Below are 20,813 nucleotides of genomic sequence, written 5' to 3'. Positions count from 1 at the left end.
GGAAATAACAAATAACCACAGGGACATTTTACAAAATGTCTGTTTTCCAAACGAATGCACATTTACCTCAAATAATGAGCCAAATATTTAACATTTTTGTTACTGGAGTAAAGAAAACGAACACAGATATACAAGGACGCACTACTCTCAAAAGGTAAATATTCAGGCGGGTATTTTTGGTCATAAAATTATTGCAACTTTTTTTTAACAAAATATTTGGGAGGTGACGCATTTTTGGAACATTTACAATATCAAATTGGACCAGCATTGGAAGAAAGTTGTACCTGAATAGTGAATATCTTCAAAAAATATTTTGTAGACGCGTAATTGGGCTAAGTTATTAATTGGCCAGCCAGATCTCCGGACCTTTCACCAAACGACTTTTTCCTGTGGGGTCATATTAAAAATATTATCGATAAAGAGGTGCATTATCAATATTTAGACGAGTTAAAGCTGATAATTTTAAAGATATGTAATCAAATAACTACATATCAGCATAATAATGAAAGAGCCAAATTTTAAAATCGATTAGGATTTTGTTTGGTGGAAATAGTGGATAGTTTCATTTATTTTTAATACTTTTTATTGTTTGTAAGTAGTTTCATTTATTTATTTAATTACTTAATAAAAAGTAATGAAATTTAGTATAGTAACTTATCTTACTTATACCTTTATAAAAGTCTAATACAGTTTTTCGTAAAATATACAGCGGGGCCAATATTTGAAAGTATCATAATTTATATGGGATGCACCACCCGGCATGTGAAGCGTCTCTCATAGATGTTATGTTTATTTTTTTGCTTAATATTAGTTAAGAGGCATATTTTTTACATGCACAAACATTTTCTTTTCTTAGTTTGAATTTCTTATAATTGGGCTGTGGCTTGTTAAAAAATGTATATATAAATACCTATATATAGGGTGTCCAGAAAAAGGAAGCCAATCCGCCGGCCACATATAGGGGGACCAAAATAATGCGACTTTTGTTATGCCATTTTTTAATTGGGCGCTTAGTATTCAATATACAACGGGGATCAAAATGAGAAATATAAAATCGTTTTTTTGAAGTAAGTCGAGTGTTTGTAAAATTTGATGTAAGGGGTTTTTTTTGGAACGAGAAATTAAAATATGATTCGCTATACCTTGCAGAGGGCACCTGCGGTATATTGCATGTGTTAAAAATATAAAAATTTGTTTATACCCCTATATAATAAAGTTCTAGTAATAAATTCTAATTATTCAATCTTTTCTTGTAAAAAAAGTATTCTTAGTTAATGTCGGCCTAAGAATCCGTTTATTAAATAATTATTAATTTTAAAGTCTAGATACTTCTTTCTAAACAAATTGGCTGACCTCGGGCATCAGTAACTTTTTGCGTACTGTCAAAGTGATAAATTTTAACGCTTCTGATGCTCTTAACAAGCTTCTCAATTACTCCCAAAATAAATCTACATTTTTTAATTACATATTTGTATTTGTTGTGTTTTCTTATAACCTATAAAATCATAATGGCTCATAGAAATGTACCCTTTTCAGAAATGGCAGATATGGTTTTAATGTTTGGTAAGTTTTAAATATTATTGTTAACAGCAAATACATGTTAATTTTAACTAGGAAAATGTGATTCCAATGCTATTTTAGCCGTTATACGCTATACCCAGACATTTACAAACCGATTTCATCCCAAAAGAAAATATTTTTTAAATTTGAATAACCGCCCACCTAAGGGAGACTGGAAGTTTCAGCGAAAGATGGAAGCGAAATTATTGCGGGCGACCTCGTGCGGTTTAACCAGCGCAAGAGGAAAAAAATTTAAGAATTGTCGAAGAATCACCAAACATTAGTACTACGGTTTTGGCTGAACGGGTGAGAAATTGGGATAAAATATTATGTGTAATATTGTACACATAATATTTTACAGAGTCAACAACTTTACCCATTTCATCTTCAAAAAGTACAGGGTCTTTTACCCGACGATTCCGAGGCAAAACTTGCTTTTTATATATGGGTATGTGAAATAAATAATAGAAATGTAGATTTTATAAGGGAGATTCTGTTTACTGACGAAGCCGCGTTCACGAGAAACTGCATGACAAATATCTATAAGGCACACATATAGGCTGAAGAGAATCCTAGGGCCATAGTTGAGAGACATCATCAAGTATATTTTAAAGTCAATGTGTGGTCAGGTATTGTGGATGACTTTCTTTTAGGACCTGTCATTTTACCGGGTAATTTGACTGGTGATTCATTTCTGTTGTTTCTACATGAAATACTGACTACCGATAATACTGAATACCGATTTGCCTCTAAATATAAGACATAATCTTTGATTTCAACTCGACGGTGCTCCGACTCATTTTGCTATAAATTTTAGGAACTATGTACATCAAGTATTTCCTGATCGCTGGATTGGTCGGGGTCGAGATGCTCCTGTTTTGTGGCCACCCCGTTCGCCTGACCTTACACCTTTGGATTTTTCAGTCTGGAAATGTATAAAAGAGTTTGTGTATATGGTTTCGATTTTAAACGAGGATCATTTAAGGGAAGGAATCGTTGCAGCTGGAGAGCATTTCAGGTAAAATTGAAATAATTTTTAAAGCCTTAGACTTTCTTTAATAAGAAGGGCTCGTATGTGTATACAAATAAATGGAAGTCACGTAGAACAAATAAGTTAGGGTCATTATTCTATGGCTTTTATTGTGATAAGTAATTTAGCATTAATTTAGAAAAAATAATTAATAAAAATAATATTTTTAACACATACAATATACCGCAGGTGGCGCCCTCTGCAAGGTATAGCGGATCCGTGAACGGATTTCAATTTCTCGTTCCAAAGAAAAAACCTCACAGCAAATTTCAATTTAATATCTTATGAAATACTCGACTAACTACATAAAAAAAAATTTTATATTTCTCATTTTGATACCCCGCATAGATGTTGTTTGAGCTTTTCATAAATAACAACAATTATGAATCAGATTCCACTGTTACTTCACAATAGCTTTAATCATTTTAAACAGTAAATAATAAACAAAAATGTTGCAAAACTTAAAGTGTATACTGCCAAGTTGACCGAAGCAGGCTAAGAAAAAATATATATCTTTTGTACAGCACGATAGCCCGACATTTCAACATTTTAGAGTACTATTAAAATAATATTTCATATTATTTTGGGTATTAACAATTAAATGTTCGAGTGCAATAAAATATAATTTTTTGTAATATTGTATTTTTAAAAGTCAGAAGGGTGAATAGAAAAAATAAACAATAAACACTCTTCTTTAAGATTTCTATCAAAGTGTCATAATAAGGGGATTGTAAGTAATAAGTTAAAACTCGAACATAATATTCAAGATGAAAGGCATTAAAAATAGAGATCATCCCCATCTCCTATACCTATTTAAAGTTAGTTAACTGTTAAGGTTGTTTTGTTATTTGCCCTAAGTAAGCTTTGATATTAAAGATTTATAAAGTAACAATTGTTTTTTTCCATAAATTTAAAAGCAAAGGCTGAGATCATTTTGTTTATTTTGAATAAACTCCTGAATAGGTTTGTGTGTGAATTACACGTGGGAAAAAAGAAGCTCTATGCCACCCTATATATCTTTGTAATATCCCTTTTTTTCTTCTTATACTGTCTTAATGCCTTTATCTTGACGTTTACTTTTTTTTGTAATTAAATCAGCTTTCAATTTTCGGAAAAAAAGGGTATTGTAATAATTGCCAGTGTTGTGGCACCTGGTGAACAAGTTAAAATTATTTTAATTAAGATGAATTTAACTGAAGATAATTTTGTTGGAAGCACTATTCAGTTTTATGAACACGTAATAAATAATATCACTAATAACAACATGCCTGTAATGATTTCTGCTTTAGGTACTAGTCTTAATCTGAGTTAAATGAATTTATAAATAAGCACAACATAAACGTTGTTATATTCGGATATATATCATCAACCAAGTTTAACCAAAAACCTTACGACTTCCCGGATAATTAACCACCACGCTGCTAGGGACGGCTCCTTATGTATTTGTCAATTAATATTTTTTTTATTCAATTAGGTTTAAACAACGAATAAACTATTATGTAATGAAAATTTTGAAAATTCATTTAATTTAAAATAATTTGTATATTTGTAATTAGAGATAGAGATTTTTTTTTAATATAATGCAACTAAATACTAACTGAACTATTACTAAAAAAAATTTAGTAATTTCTTTCGTCTATATTGATCTTAAAAAATATATTATCTTATTTAGTATATACTTATTGTCTTATATAGTTTAGAATAGTTATAAATAGGTTATTCTAAGATTAAATTTTACACCTTTATATTTTACCGAAACAAATTTATGGAAGAAAAACTAATATTCAAAATACACTCCAAACATTTTTAAAACTCAAAGATCAAATTAAACACTAAGAAAGAAATACACTTATCATTTTATATAAATAGGTTTCGATGATGTACAACCCAACTATCTGCATAACCTAATTGGCAAAGATTCTCGGTTTACTAATTAACAAAAATGATAATAATTTAGTATAAACTCTAAGTAAATATAATTTAAAATTGATATCTTTTAGGCTTGACAGAAAACTGACAAAGGTAGAACAAAGAACTCTGAAAGTATATTTGAAAATTAATATTAAACTAATGATCATATATAATTTTGATTATAGATAAAAAGCGATTCAGAAAGTTGACTATTTAACACTGGTTTACAAAAGAATTGAGATATGGGAAAAGTATAACGATCCATTTTTGCAGAATATCGTTATATACATTATTATTACTGAGAATTTCTAATACTGAGAAACTCTTTATATTACCTATATTTTTATTTTGTCTTATTTGTATATGGGTATATAACATAACAATGTGTTTATAATAACTTTTTTTGTTTTCCTACTTTAATATATGAAACAAGGAAATACACAACAAACACAAGAACATTTTTATATCAGACCAAATTATTTATAGTCAGACCAAATTAATTAATTTTTAACGATCGTCCTGTATATTTGAATGAGCGCCAAACAATGAAGTTTAAAAATAACATCGGGAAGTGAACTTTTTTCAAATACATAACACATAACAACGAAATATTTGATTAATTAAAGACCTTGCAATCTTTGCTATAAATATGTAAGTCCCAGCTTGCAACAAGCTGCTTTTTGGTATAAAAATTTATTTTTTTAATATTTGCAACTGTGTTTTCAGTGCCTGCCTTTAATTTTCATAAAAACTTCATTAAGTAATATGTATCTTTTAAATGTAGATATAAAGCAAACTTTAACTAGAAATGTTATCTTTAGAGAAATTATACATGTTAAAAAATATATGTTAAAAAATATAAAAAGAAATATTTAAAAGAACTGAAAATGTTATTCTAAAATAAATAAAAAGTGTTTTTTATTTTTATTAAAATTTAGTAAAAATTAAATATTATGACAGTAAAAACTAGGATTATAAAATAAGTAATAAAATATTTTGTTTACTTTTAATATTTTTCAATAAATACAGATAAAGCTGTAAATTTAATTGATTAATAAAATGTACTAAAAATGTTCTTCAGTAATTTTCATAAAAAAAACATTTTCTTCTCTAAAATTAAAAATTGAGTATTCTGTAAAGTTTAAACATATAAAACGGCCTAAAAATAGTTGGATTTACCAATATTTATAATATGGAATAAGATAAAGTAGACATAATAGCAATACACAGAAAGAAAATCTTAAGAAAACAAAAAAAATATATAAAATATGTAATAGAATTTAGATAAAAAGATCCTAAACTACATCTATTGTACTTTTATTTCTATATTGTACTTTCTTTAAATATGACCAATTTCGAAACTTATTAAGGTACCTTCTTTATACGAACTCGAGTAAAATAGTTACTTTACAGAATTTTTTACATAAGTAATTTACCAAAAATATATATTTAAGGAAGGCAAACTTACATTAATATTATCATAAAGGCAAGTATTATTAATGATTATTGACAAAAATATCAACATATGTTTTTACAGGAATTTTGTCAACTATTAATAATATTTTGGAATTTTTAAAAAAGGTACAAAATAGACTTAAAAGGGCGGATAAACAATTTTGATAATGATGATAAGGCGGAAACAATGACATGGAAAATTAAAATGCACATAATAATAAATCACCTTTTTAGATAATTTTCATAGTAACAGTTTATTCTTTTCATACCAGTTTTTTCCCTATTTTTGATTTCTTATGTAACATAACTTAAGCATCAGACATAAAAATATATATTTATGAATCAGAAAATCCTTGTTTCTTATTAAACGATAAGGAGTATACTAGGAAATACTTACTAAAAAATCTCAATAATCTCAATATTTTTTAAATTTAGCAAACAGACAAGTGATGAGACTTTACCAATGCATATTCAAATGTATATTACTTAAATATTTTTAGAATGCTTTATAAAGTAATTACTTTATGAATGATTAAAATAACCGAAAATATATAAGAATATTCGAAATACTTTAGTCAATAAATATATTCATTTTAACGACGCTTATGCTCTTTAAAATAAATGTTAACATTGCAAACAAAACTGTCCCTAGAGATCACAATATCTAAAAGTATTACAGAGTCTTTTTCCAATTAATTGTGACTTGAACGTCCAACTTTATGATAGATAGTAGACACGACCCTATATTTATTTATAATTCATAGGCTAGAAAATTTAACGCTGGTTATAGATATTTATTTTAAGTGTATAAATTTATAAGAACTAAAATAGTTTAAGAATAGATAAAGAAACTACATTTTTAACTTGCAGCTATGAGAAACGATACATATTAAATATCCTCCTGGGACCTAGCGTCCATTTAAATGGACATGCCAGTTTTATGTTTCCAGTTTCGTTAATTTATTATTTAAGCAGCTTAGACCTCGCATCCACTAGGTTGGACACTTCGGTGCTGCCGCCCAGTCCGATTCGGTCGACTTTAATTGTGCACATGTGCTGGGAATCAATTGTTTGTTTTCTGTTGTGATGGCGGCTGCACGTGGTTCTCGTTATGATGGTATGTAGCCTATTTTTTAACGTTTTGTAATGATTTTTGTAAAAGTTTTTATTTGCAAATGTTTAATAGACAAATTTAAATAACATCACAAAAATAAAAAAATTAAATAAGTTTTGTATTACCCTAAGTTATTCGCGTCCATTTAAATGGACATTGGGTCTATCTCATGCACATTTTAAATTAACTCATAAAATTTATTTTAGGAATTTTTGGCAATCAAAGAGTGCTTCGGCCAGGGGAAGATGACGAAAAATTGGAGCAAATACTAAAAATGACTCTGATATTAAAATGTCTGATGATGAAAAAGAAATTCGAACTATGGATAATTTAATGGGGAAAGAAGAAGAAATAATTAATGAAGAACTAGTAAGCAGCAGTGAGGAGGAAGAAGAAGAAGAAGATAGAATTCCTCTTAGTGTCCTGAGAGGAAACTTAAAAATGGCCAAGCAATCTGTGGATCCTTTAAAGCGAAAGTCTTGGAGAAGAGATGATACTTTTGCACCTCCAAATTTTAAAGGCCCCTCTAGTGAATGCAGCGCAGAGCTCCGGTATGATTGGACTGCAAAATCGTATTTAGCCATGTACTTTGAAGATGAGTTATTCCAAAAAATGTGTGATTGCACAAATGCAAGGTACATTGAACTTAAAGGAGTATCTCTTAAATTAACTTTTAATAAGATTAAACATTTTTTTGGAATAGTTTGTTTGATGTCCTGTCTAAAATATCCCAAAATCAGAATGTACTGGGCAAAAACCACTAAAGTTTTAGCTATTGCAGATACAATGACTCGAGATAGATTTTTTGCTATAAGAAGTAACCTTAAAATCGTCATTGATGGCAGCATCGCTGAAGAGGTATGCAGGTCTGACAAAAATACAACTTCTCGAATATCTTCGTTAACAAGAGAAATATTGTACTGGAACCATTATGAAATCTCGTGTACCAGCGGCAGCAAATTTAACTTCGGAAAAAATGATGGCCAAGATAGGTAAAGGCAGCTCGGAACAAATTGTAAGAAAAGATGGCGAAATAGTAGTTGTACAATGGTATGATCTGAAATCTGTACTTTTGGCATCTACTGCCTAGGAATTCAATCTAGCGATGAGTGTAAAAGGTGGTCTAAGAAAGACTCTAAATACATTCAGGTTAAAAGACCTTACGTTGTTGCTAAATACAACGATTGTATGGGAGGAATAGACTTGATAGACCGAATGATTAGTTATTATAGAATTCGAGCCAGATCAAAAAAATGGACTGTAAGGGTCATTTTCCATTTCTTTGATCTAGCAATGGCTAACTCACGGATTTTTTATCGAAGAGATAAAAAAATATTTAAAATCCCTCCACGCAAAATACAACAATATTTAGATTTTAAAATCGAAATTGCAACTCAACTTTTGACAAATACACCCAACCCACAAAGTGAATCTCAAGAAAACATCCGAGGTGTAGGTACTAGAAGAAATCCTGAGGGAAACATCTTCACCGTCATCGTCATTAGGCACCGAAAGAAAACGGAAACAACAGTTTCCAGAAATTGCCACAGACTTAAAAAATTCGGTTAGATGTAAAAATGACTCTTGTGCCATGCCAATACACGCAACACATTTTTGTGCATTACTGGCAACAGAAACTGTTTCATGGAGTTCCATAGCAAATAAATTTAATAATACCCCGTATCTCGTAAACCATAAGTCGAAACGTCGACATTTAGGTAAACAGGTTTCTGTTTTATTTCTGACCCCACCCAACAACCCTCCGCAAAAATTAATTTAAGTTTACATTTATTTTCTGCGTTTTCATAGGTTTAGATTGAAATGTTATTGAAAAAAAAATTATATATTAGGAATTTTTGTTTAGGTTAAGATCAAATGTCCATTTTAATGGACGTCATGTATCTGTCAAAGTAGGAAAAAAAATAAAAAAAGTTATTAGTATACAATGTTTATTTATGTATTTTTTATTGTATTTAAAAGCCTTACAACCCTAACTTAACAAAAACATGTCCGGGTCCCAGGAGGATATAAGGATTTACATTCATACTGACTGTCTTATAATTATTTCTATCTTAAATACATGCCTATATTTAAAAAAAAATTAGGTGCTATTTGATAACCATATTTTTTATCTGTTTAATAAATGAAGTTTAACTGTATGACCATATATTGATCCCCAGATCGCATTCCCTTTAGTTTGTTTTTATGTTATTTTATTTATTAGTTGTCCACTGTAAATTTTAAACATAAATTTTTATTTTTATAATTCTTTAAGCAGATGTATTGAGTTGTGGTAAAGAGGGACTGAGGAGTATCATGTTAGACACGCGCTACAAATCGCATTTTTTTTTCGAGTAAAGAAAAGAATCGAGTAAGATTTGTGGTTAACAAGAACTTATTATTATTAGCAAGTGTTGTTTCAGCTAACTTCTTCGTCTAGGAAAATTAATAAAAACTGTAAGAAATGAGTTATCTTTCTGTTTTTATTTTCGGTAAAAAAAACGCTACAATCTTATATTCCCTACAAAAGAATTGAAGAACAGTTCTTATTATTTTGGAATATTTAGATCCCGACAACTCTCCAATTTATTGTTCAAATTTCAATATCAAGTTTATAGTTCTTCAAATTTAATCTTAAAGTTAAAATTTAATCTGAAATTATCATTCTTCATCAAAGCAGATATGTAATCTGAAAAATACAGTTTGTTGTATCATGAGAATGTAATAAATCATAAAGAACAAATAATCAATTAATCATAATCATCTAAGAGCAAAAACAATTTTTTAAGCCATTTGTGAGGGTTACAAGTGACAGGTTTCATAAACTTGCGAAGTAAAATAAATGTATTGAAGAATTTATTTTGACATCACGAATCGAAGTCTATTCGACTTAATTAATTGATAGGTAATTTTAAGGGCAGCGACTTACCTTTTCTGACTTTAACCTTTTCAATTGCTTCCACGACCAATTTTTGATTTACTCCACATAGATTGGCCATCAATTTTTGACATTTTTTATGGCAATTTACATCACATTCTAAGAAATAAAAAACGTAAAATAAAAACAAATATGCTTATCGATTTATTCATATTTTGCCAATATTTTGTGCAGTTACACCTAACATTTCTACGATAAAATACTTAAGAAATTTAATTTATGCTTGTTACATAAATATTTAAGTGCATAAGAGATTTTGCCGATAATATTGTCGTATAAAATATCGTTCTTTTGAAAGATTTACAATTCGCTAGTATAAAATGGCTAACATAGAGGTAAGGATTGATATACATATTTTATTACCCTTTGGACAGAGTTGTAACAAGGAAATAATATTTTTGTTTAATACCATGTTCTTTAAATAAGTAGTTTATACTATAATAATATTTTTATAATTGATTTAAAATATGAGATCGCAAAATAGCTATCATTAATAAAGAAGAATGCATATTTCTTAATTAAAAAAAAAATACACATTATTAGTTGCATATATGTGAATATAATAGAAAACATTACAGAAGCAGTTATGAACCTCGTTTTTATTGCTTAAGTTTTAACCAAAATCTTCTCATCATATAGGCAAAACCAAAAAATTTAATATCTAATAAGAAACATCTCAGAACCGATGACTTATTTTATACCTTTTAATTTTTTGCCATAATCATGATAATCAAAAATATAAAAATTACCACAGGCTGTCAAATAATTAGTCTTAGGGTAATTACTATACAGGTTGTACAGTATTGTATAGTGTATATATTTTCCAGCTAAGTATTGTACATGTAAATATCATTTTTAAAAACCCTCAAATTATGAAATAATTACAAAAAACATTTCCTACATTAATATTGTTTTAATTATAGCGATGTTTAATAAATGTTTAAAAAGACTGATGGACTTTCACTTTATACACCAAATTTTTAAACCAGCCCCATAAGCGAAAGTCCAGTGCTGTGAGGTCGGGGATCAATCCATATTCCTAAAAACACTTTGTCATCACAGGGAACGTTCTTGTTTAAAGTTAATCCTTGTTTAAAGTAAATGTCCCAATAATTACAGTGTTTAAAATATTTATACAATATTTTTGAATTTTTCAAGGTACAAAAATTAATTTTAGTAATTATTATTTAAAGATTAATTTGTTTATATTAATAAATAATTTTAACAACAAATTTCAATTTAATTGAGCTAATATTTTAAAGGATATAATTTTTTTCCAGATTCACTGCAAAAGTATTCAAATGTTAATAAAAATAAATGGCAGCGTATTTTGAAAAAAAAAGTTAAGAGGATAAGTGGCCCTCATATAAAACTATAATTTCATTGAAAAATAGCTGTTCATTATCCGTTAAATAAACCCTTGGAAAATTCGACTTATATTTGAGAAAACCGTTTCCAATCGATGATAAATATAAGCTTATGAGAAATTAGTGACTATTTTTATTCTTTAATATATTTTCAATAGATAATAATGGTTTCATGATATACTAATTCTATGCCGATCCTCATTATTTTAATTTATTGTAGCTTTACATTAGATGGATATTAGTTGCAACCCTAAAAAAGCTTTCTGACCTAATTAAGTATATGGTAAAAATACTACTAAGTTTAGACAACTAGAAATCACCAAAAAACGAAGTATTGCCTTCAAGTTTATAATGTTACGGAGACATTTAAGCAACAATTTGTACAAATGGAATTACTTTCATTACGAACCAATTTTTTTAGAATCACAAATAAATACATCACAGGAAAACTAAGAAACTGACAACTTGGCAAAGGTTTCTCAATAATATCGAATTAAAAGGCAGACATTAAACAGAACAGCACATATATAGAATAGAAAGTATATGCAGTTATAAAAGCACCAATCAAATGACGTTCTAAAATAAAAATAATAAGATAAAACGTCGGATGATAAATCTCAAAGCATCCTCTTATATAAACGAAAGGATCCAACTTAAAATTTTATTTTTGATTCCTAAATACGTATAGTTTTGTAATCAAGAACAAAACCTTAATCCGGATCTGGTGTTTTTCCATAAGCGTGGAGAAGAAAATTATGAAATATGTGAAACCCCAGAATGTATGTTCCCCAGAAATATGACGTTCTTTCCAAATTAAAAACCATATATTAAGATTTATTTCAAAAGTTTTAGAGGTCTTATTATTCTCGTATAAGATACACTACATGTCCTTTTGTTGTCTCCTTCCCTTGGAAATTCCATTTTCTAAAGACAATTAAAATTTAAAAAATATAATTTTAGAGAATGGCAAAGTTCGATATTGTTTTATATCTATTTCAAGGAAACCTATAGGTTTCGTAAACTAAGGTACAACTCTGAAATCAAAAGATTCAATCTAAGAAGTCTTACCATTAGACGAACTCTTATGACATTAAAAAGTTTCAACATTCATGTTATTTTTGATGTCTATTTATTTTATTTAGTATATTTTCGGTCATATATGTATTCTAAGAATACTAGTCATTTATCAGATTTATTTTAGCATTAAGTTCTGTTTATAAACATATAAATAGATTTTGATGCTAAAATAAATCAACAGTACACGTATACAAATATAAAATGTATACAAAAATAACACGTATAGACAAATAAAAATGTATATAAAAATATTGTATTTAATATAATATAGACCATACTTTTTGTACGGCTATCAATTTAGTTTTATTTCTTGATAACTTTCAGATTACGACACAGATACTTAGTTTCAAAGGAGGGCGATTATGAAAATATCCGAACTGATTATAGAATTAATCTATTCATTTAATAAAAACTCTATAGGAACTCTATACTTCGTAACTCTATACGTTGCATAAAAAAGAGTAAAGAGAGTTGAAAATCTAACCGAAATAATGGGTTAATTATTAGCTAGACTTCCAGTTGTAAAAATATAGTTTTTTAGGACATATATAAGTATTTTTAACAAATTCCTTTATTTCAATTATATTTTGAAATAATTATAGATCCCGATAACCTAGACGACTTATTATTTCTTAAATGCAGCCTCTTCTGAAGGAAAATTTAAATTTTCAGGACACAAGTTTTATCCATTACCCATGGCATTACCCATCTTTTAGGAAATTTAATGTAATATAAATATTTATGACCTAAATTATTTATCATAAAATTATCGTAGGCATTTATAGTTCTCTATTAAATATATTGGGTACTCTTTGAACTATGAATTTTTCGTCTGTTAAAGAGTTAATAAATTTTCCTGTATAATTCCAAAAATCAAATACCATCTGCTGCCGGTTCCTTATTATCTGAGGATTCTTTAAGCGCTTTCCAGAAATATCCTACATGTTTTTGATGATATGTTAATTTTATAAACATTTATCCAATAGCTAATTATGTGCCAAGTAAATGTAATTTTGCATTATTCTGCTGTCTTATTGTCAATGATGTATGAATTTTAGACCTGAATTTTTAGCAAATGGTTGCCGGCATCACCTTTTGTAATACTTAGTTATCGAACACACAATATCCAAAACCCTTCTTTTCTTAAACTGTGCGACCCCAAAAATATTTTATTAAAAATAAGAGTCCTTAATAAATGTCGCATTACTCTATCGTTGCCTGATCTTATTAACTTATTCTTTTGCATCCTGTACCCAGATGCTTAAGTCTACGATCTGCACGGGCTTTAAGCTGTATGGGTTTAAGCTTGCAGATGGCTTCTTAAAGTTAACGAATTCATGGCATTGATGTTGATGACGAACAGTTTAACTGCTTAAATTGCAGTAAGAAATGAATTATATTGAAAAATTTTGATAGATTTGGTCAATAGTAATGGGAAATTCATATTCGTAAATATAGATACCAACGCCTTTGGGATACTAGTATCATAGAATTATGCAGTTTTAAAAAACGCTATTGAATGTAGTCGTCCCTTTTGTCTTAAAGAGACTTACTTATTACAAAAAAAGTTTAATCAAAATCTTAAACTCATTAGATTTAGTATTGGTTACATGCATTTCACTCCTAAAAGTATCATCAGAAGTAATTAACAGTTTGTAAAAGCTCATATATTTTTTAAAAATGAAATTTAGTTTTATAAACTGTTGATCAGGTCTGATAATTTCTTGAGGTGATGTCAAAATACGTGTAAACGTATGTGTAACAAATTCTTTGTTCTTAAGATAAGTTCGAGACGTTTAACCAAACTTAATAGTTTTAAAAAAAAACGCAAGTATTGCTATGGTTGTGACCGCAATAGCAATCGGTTCGCCTACATAACCAAAACTCCAAAATCAAACCCAGCTAGGCAGCCAATGCGGCGATATACACACGATTTAGATATTGGGCTTGCAATAGTTTTGCATAAAAATGTGACAGTTTTGCATCACCGTATATGGGCCAGTTAAGAGGTAACTCTAGAGAACGGGAATTCCACACCATTAACTTACTTCATTGTTATCTGGTTCAATTCATATGTTCTTTTGACAAGAACCATTTAATTCGATATTCTGTGGGGGATTATAGAAGCTACCCTATCGGCTACTTCTTGTATTGAACCAATAACCCAACTTGTGAGGTAGATCACATATATTTTATGTACTTTTTTTTACAATCGTTGTTTTTATGAACTCATTTTCTTATATTCTAGAAACATGTTAAGGTTCTCAGCAGATAAAAGTTCTATAAGAATATCTTCTCTAACTATATATAACTAACCAAAGACCAGCAATGGATCTACATGTGTATAAGAATGATAAACGATTAAAATTCTTAAAATAGGAGCATGAGGTGATATCTATAACCAGTTTAACATACATGGTCACAAAGGTAGACAGTAAATTACACTGTTATAAAGTCAGGTCTTTTTATTGCCCCGTTAATCTTCATAGCCTCTAAGACATCCAACTTTTTGTTCTTGTAGCAATTATGCAATACTCTGACATTTTGTTCTGGTGGAAAGTGTGTCTATTTTCTAAGAGACTGGTGATTTACTATTAACGATGTCTGTGTTAATATGATGATTAATTTAAAGAAAGTTAATTGTTCTAACTGATATTTACGTTCTTTGATTCTAATCGACACTTTTCTACCAGACTATCTAATATACACAGCTGAACATTCTGAGCATCTGATTTCAAATACTTTAGATTTAAAACCTAGCTTATCGTTAGCCTAAATAAGATGGTTCAGATGGTTCCAAAGGATGTTGTTAGTCTTAATTTTTATTTTGCAAAAAACTGGCTGAATGCGTTAGAGATGCCAACAAAGTATGATAAAAAAAACTCTATGTTGTCACTTTCATCCTTTTAGTGTATATTAAATTGTACAAGATATTGTGTATTTAATTCATAATTCATATCTATAATACATTTTCTCTATTGTTTTAACTAGAAATAAATTACTACATTAAGCTCCTTATTGAATGCTTTCCTTGACAAAAGAATATTAAGAGAAAAGAACTGAAACTAGCAAGTTTATGAATTGTTGAAGAATTAACTTTGATTTTTCTATAAAATTTTAAGTCAATACTATTGTTTTGCAAAAAACTTTCTACAAAAGTTAGATAAACCCTGCCCATTAAAGCAAAAAACATAATGCAACTAAACGACTTACAAAACATTGGATGATGACATAATTATGCTTTCCCGTTCATCTAATCAGTCTATTATTTATAAATCCATCTGTGAAATAGTCCAAAAGGTAGACGACAACTACTAAAACCCAGAGAAATAATTCAGAAATTGAATCATTAGCAAAAAATTTTTTAAAAATTCCTTTACCTTAAACTATTCCTATCTAAAAAAACTAGTCCTATCAATCAAACTGATAAATCTCTTCGTTCAAACTTCTTGCCATTAACCATTAAGGTGACGTCAATTGCAGAAGCTATTCAAATGCCCTTCGCAGTGTTCGCGGTACAGGAAAAGTTTCCTGCGGCGTTTCCGTTATTCCTAGGCGATGTTACCCAACAAACTATCAATCTAAGCTATCTTTCAGTGGAAGTAGAAGTTCTTGATACAGTGAAAGTTTTGCAGTTTTGAAGATTTTAACTTTTAAAATTGATTTATTATATGTTACAATAAACTAGAAATTATAAATGTATTTTTTCAATTTAAATAATAATGGTAAAATAATTTTCAGTGGCTACGTATACGTGAACTGGCATAATAAAAGACAAAAGTTTGTATAACGTATATAAACTCAGAATATCCATATGGCCCTTCAAGCCACTTAGCCATCATCATTCCGACGTGTACAGAAATTTAAAATTTTATTAATGAGAAGTCCATAAATTTAAGAGTAAATAAAAAAATTGGAACAGAAAAAATTAAATAGTATTTTTTAGAGTTTAAAACTTTTTTTTATATGAGAAATTGCTTAATTAGTTTGATGTAAATAGAATTAAAAAAATGGTTTTACTTTTTCTAGAATTTCTGGCTTTTAAAAAGTGGGGGTACAATGAAATTTTGTAGATGTTTGGGCATATTTCGTTTTTAGGCATTTTGAAAAGTATGATATTTTAATGTCAAACAAGCTGATACCAAATATTTTTGGTCGATTGTGAGAAAATAGAATATGCTGATTTTTATAGACCTGGTATGCTAATGTAGAATCTCACCACTACTAAAAAAAATAAATTCCTCAAACCATTTATCATTAAAAGCAAAGTTAATTTACCAAAATTCCACTTCTATTAAATTAAACCCTATTGGATATGTTTTTTAAGAAATTGAAAAATAGATTATTTGGTAGTTAATAATTAACAGTAAAAAAAAAACATAAAAACTTACTTAGCTGGAAGGAATTATTTATTTTCAGATTGTTTATTGATTTATTTAGATTATTTATTTTTCTATGGAGACTTTATTTGTTTTCGTGTTTGATTGAATATATCAGAAATATTTTTGTAAATATTAAATACTTGATTTGAATTTTAAGTGAACTAGATTATTATTCATTTGACTATATTAAATTTAGAAACTTTTGAAGAAGAACATTTTATATGTTGGGTAATGTAATTTTAAGTTTAATATTTAGAAAAAATACAAGATACCCAAACACAAGTAAAATAATACTCAATATAGTCCATAATACCTGTGCTAATTGGAAAAATTTCACAGGATTTCTTGCTCATTTTTAAAGGTTTTAGTTTTCAATTTATTTCAAAAAATTAATATTTAGATATTCTTAAAGAAAAATCATAATTTAAAGATATTTCTCAAAAGGCACTAGTAACGCAAGTAAAATCTCTATAATTTTTTATTTGTAATATTTTATCTTCGAATATAAATGTGAATGAAAAGTAGTTGTTCACAAATATAATAAACAAGTATCAAATTTTTATTTGCTTAAGAAATTAAATTCACACATAACTTATTAAAGTAACAAGTTCATTAAGCAACCCCATAAAAATTTATGAACCGGTTTAATATGATGCAACGAGGTTAATATCTTTCGCTACAAAAATCTTCACTCAAATTAAGACATCTAAAAGTGTAATGTTCACTAAGTTTCTCAATTACCCATCTATTTGACATATTTAGAAAACATCTCAAATACTTCAACCAGAATATTTTGTAAAAAGTATCTTAGCAATTTAAAAAGCAACACGGTTGGTTAACATCACCGATGCCATATTTAATGTTTAGAGAATACTAAAGACAACTTTTCGAGTCAAGTATATGTTTTGGAAGTGTAACTGTGCTTATCTATCAAATTAAACGTACCACCTCGAGCTAATATTACTTTATCAGTAAAAATTATACTGTGGAACCAATACCATATTAAAAGCTGAGAAACTGTAGCTCAAAAAATTGACATTGTCGTCAAATTTTGCACAAAATTGAAAAAAGATAAATAGATAGTCTTTCTCTGTAATCAACTGACGTATTCCAGGAGACACTAGACTCACTAGACTCACTTGGCACCAGACTCCGAGTACACACCATTAACAAACACTTTTTGTGACCTGTTAGAGAAGTATGATGCGATGAGTGACAGTGAGTCGATGTCAAAACCGTAATATCTTACGGTTTTACTTCTTTGCTAACAAGAGTCGATGATTTATAGTGTCAAATGCCTTGGAGTAATCTAATAGTATAAGAACTTTCAAGTCCATGATATCAGTTACCACAGCCAAGGCGAAGGATGTGGAATACCCCTTACGAAACCAGTTTTGCAATTCTGAGATCATACCATTATCATTTAAGTATGAGTACATCTGGCTGTATAAAATTTTCTCCATTATTTTCATAATGGCAGGTAAAATTGATATAATGCGTAAGTCATTAAAGGTCTCTGATTTTTTTGATTTTGGTAAAGGTATTCCTATTGCAGTTTTCCCACTTTGAGGAAAATAATTTTGTTCTATGCAACTGTTAATAATATTAGTTATGTAAGGATCAATAAATGGACTGCAATATTTTAACATAGATGACGTGATTTTATCTGTGCCACAAGCATTAGTTTTCATGTTTTGAATAATTTTATGAACATCTTCTATAGAACACATGGAAACTTTAAATTTTTTCGATGCGCTGAATTTCTTGTTTTCGTAAAATTCTATAGTTTCATCACAGTCATTAGATCTATTGTTAAAAAATTGAGAAAAATGCTGGTTTATTAAATTTGGATCTGTTAAATTAGGAGATAACTTGTTATCATTTGAGTTTAGGACATTTAACGATCTTAGTGCTGACCATGTTTTTTTTATGTTTTTTGGTCTAGAAATAAAAAATCTCTTCTTTCTCCCTTTTATGGCTTGCGAATGTCCATCATCATTCAATACTTAGTCAGTGCTAGATATCTATATATAGTTATTTAATATCATCTTAGGTAAGCTATAGGATAAAACATTTGTAACTTTAATTGACAGAAACTGTCTGAAAAGAAATCTTAAAAATAATATATAACTTTGCTTCTTACCTCAACCAGTTTTAAAATAATTGTTGTAAGTTTTGGAGCTTAATTTATTTTTTCTTAATTAAATATTTTCAACAATCACCATTTTAGTATAATGAAGTATCCTTAATTGTAAAATTTTCTTGCATTTTAAAAAACTTTTTCTTCGAATATGGGAACCCGTTTTCCATTTGAAATTGAGATATTGTCGTTAATAGACTTTTATTTTGCAGTAAAAAAGCTCCCGTTTAAGTAATACCTTTATTATTAGTCAAGCTTTCGATAGTTTCATGTACTTCATTAATTCCTTCAAATTATAGTTGCTTATAACTACCAGTCCTTTATCGGTGTTGGTCTAACTCATGAAATAAACACATCAGAAAATTTATCCCTTAATCAGAAAAAAACCAAACTAGCTACATGATTTCACTATAAAAAACTTTTTATTTACACATCATTTGACAAGTTTTATGAACCTGTAACAAGTAAAACTACCTCTTGTGCTGCTGATGGGTGTCAGTTCTTAATTAGTACGTGATTTTGAAGTATGGGAAAATGTATTAGTCAAAAGAGAAAAATGTGCGATGCATTAAAGATAATTCTACTAAACAGGTTTTACGCCGTATGTCGGCTTACTGAAGTAAAAATAATTCTATATACACCTCTCAACCAAAATAAAAACTTAACAGAAACTATACGAGAAGATATATACCTTGCAGAGGGCACCACCTGCGGTGAAATACAAATGATTGGACGTCACGTAAAACAAATAATTTAGGGTTATTATTCTATGATTTTTATAATAAGTAATTTAGCATTAATTTAGGAAATATAATTTACGTTTATTTTGTCAACTTATAAACGGATTCTCAGGCCGACATTTACTAAGAATACTTTTTTCACAAGAAAAGATGGGATAATTAGAATTTTTCACTAGAACTTTATTATACAGGGGTACAAAAATGTTTTGGTATTTTTAACACATGCAATATATCGCAGGTATAGTGAATCCGTGGACGGATTTCAATTTCTCGTTCCAAAAAACCCCCTCACACCAATTTAATTTAATATCTTATGAAACACTCGACTTCAAAAAAACGATTGTATATTTCTTATTTTGACGCTCTGTAGATTGAATACCGAGTACCCAATTAAAAAATAGTATAACGAAAGTGGCATTATTTTGGTCCACCCTATATGTGTCCAGCTGATTGGCCACTTTTACGGACACCCTGTATACTTAAGACTGCAAAGGAATGAATCGAAAAGGCAACACCTATTTTCTAAAGTTAAGTTATTTGCCTTATGCAGAATTCTTCTAAGGGACAGTTTGCTAATAATTTGTTAAATGAAGGGGTATATTGAAGCTGCAAGTGTGACGATTTTGCCTGGTCGCAACCAAGTTTATGTTGCCCGGAATCTCAGAGCAATCTATAGGAGAGTTAAGTACATTATGTAGAAAACACAGGTTCAGCATATCTCACCTATGTTTTATACCACCAATATTTTTAACTTGAGAAAAGTTCAATAGGACAAAAGTTCTTCATAAGTAAAATTATCTTTAATTAAAGCTATTCTAGAGGCTACTATTCTAATGAACTAATGTTATATTCTTTTAATATTTTCAACTTGCACCTGATAGGATGGTGACGACACTACAGAATAGTATTCTACGCTAAGGTGAATCAAAGAGCAATACAAAATCTTTATAGTATTTACTGAATCTTTATAGTACCCACTGTAAGGCGTTGAATAAAGCCTAACGCCATAGCCTTGACGTTATATATTATGGAAATGTGGTGTAAAAGAAAGTTTGAAATCAAGTCAGACCGAGATCCTTAACTTTGTCTGGTCTTGAGA

At 28.8% G+C, this 20,813-nt stretch overlaps 2 protein-coding genes across 5 annotated transcripts in view; one reads left to right on the top strand and one right to left on the bottom strand.

Annotated features, from left to right (window-relative positions):
- LOC126733696 (uncharacterized) overlaps positions 1-20,813 on the bottom strand; it is a 95,461-nt gene that overhangs the window by 60,568 nt on the left and 14,080 nt on the right. The gene's annotated exons all lie outside the window — the stretch shown is intronic.
- LOC126733699 (uncharacterized) lies at positions 6,755-9,009 on the top strand. The gene is made up of 2 exons (XM_050437077.1): positions 6,755-7,073; positions 7,277-9,009. Exon 2 carries the CDS (start codon positions 7,362-7,364, stop codon positions 8,064-8,066), a length of 705 nt encoding a protein of 234 aa, XP_050293034.1. The 5' UTR covers positions 6,755-7,073; positions 7,277-7,361; the 3' UTR covers positions 8,067-9,009.

The sequence above is a fragment of the Anthonomus grandis genome, chromosome 3 (genome assembly GCF_022605725.1).
Source record: "Anthonomus grandis grandis chromosome 3, icAntGran1.3, whole genome shotgun sequence".
Taxonomy (NCBI): Eukaryota; Metazoa; Arthropoda; class Insecta; order Coleoptera; family Curculionidae; genus Anthonomus; species Anthonomus grandis.
Note: the sequence above shows the minus strand (reverse complement) of the source record. Positions and strands in the feature narration are given on the sequence as shown.

Coding starts and splice junctions, on each gene's coding strand:
- LOC126733699 (XM_050437077.1), top strand. CDS start 7,362: ATGTCTGATGATGAAAAAGAAATTCGAACTATGGATAATTTAATGGGG.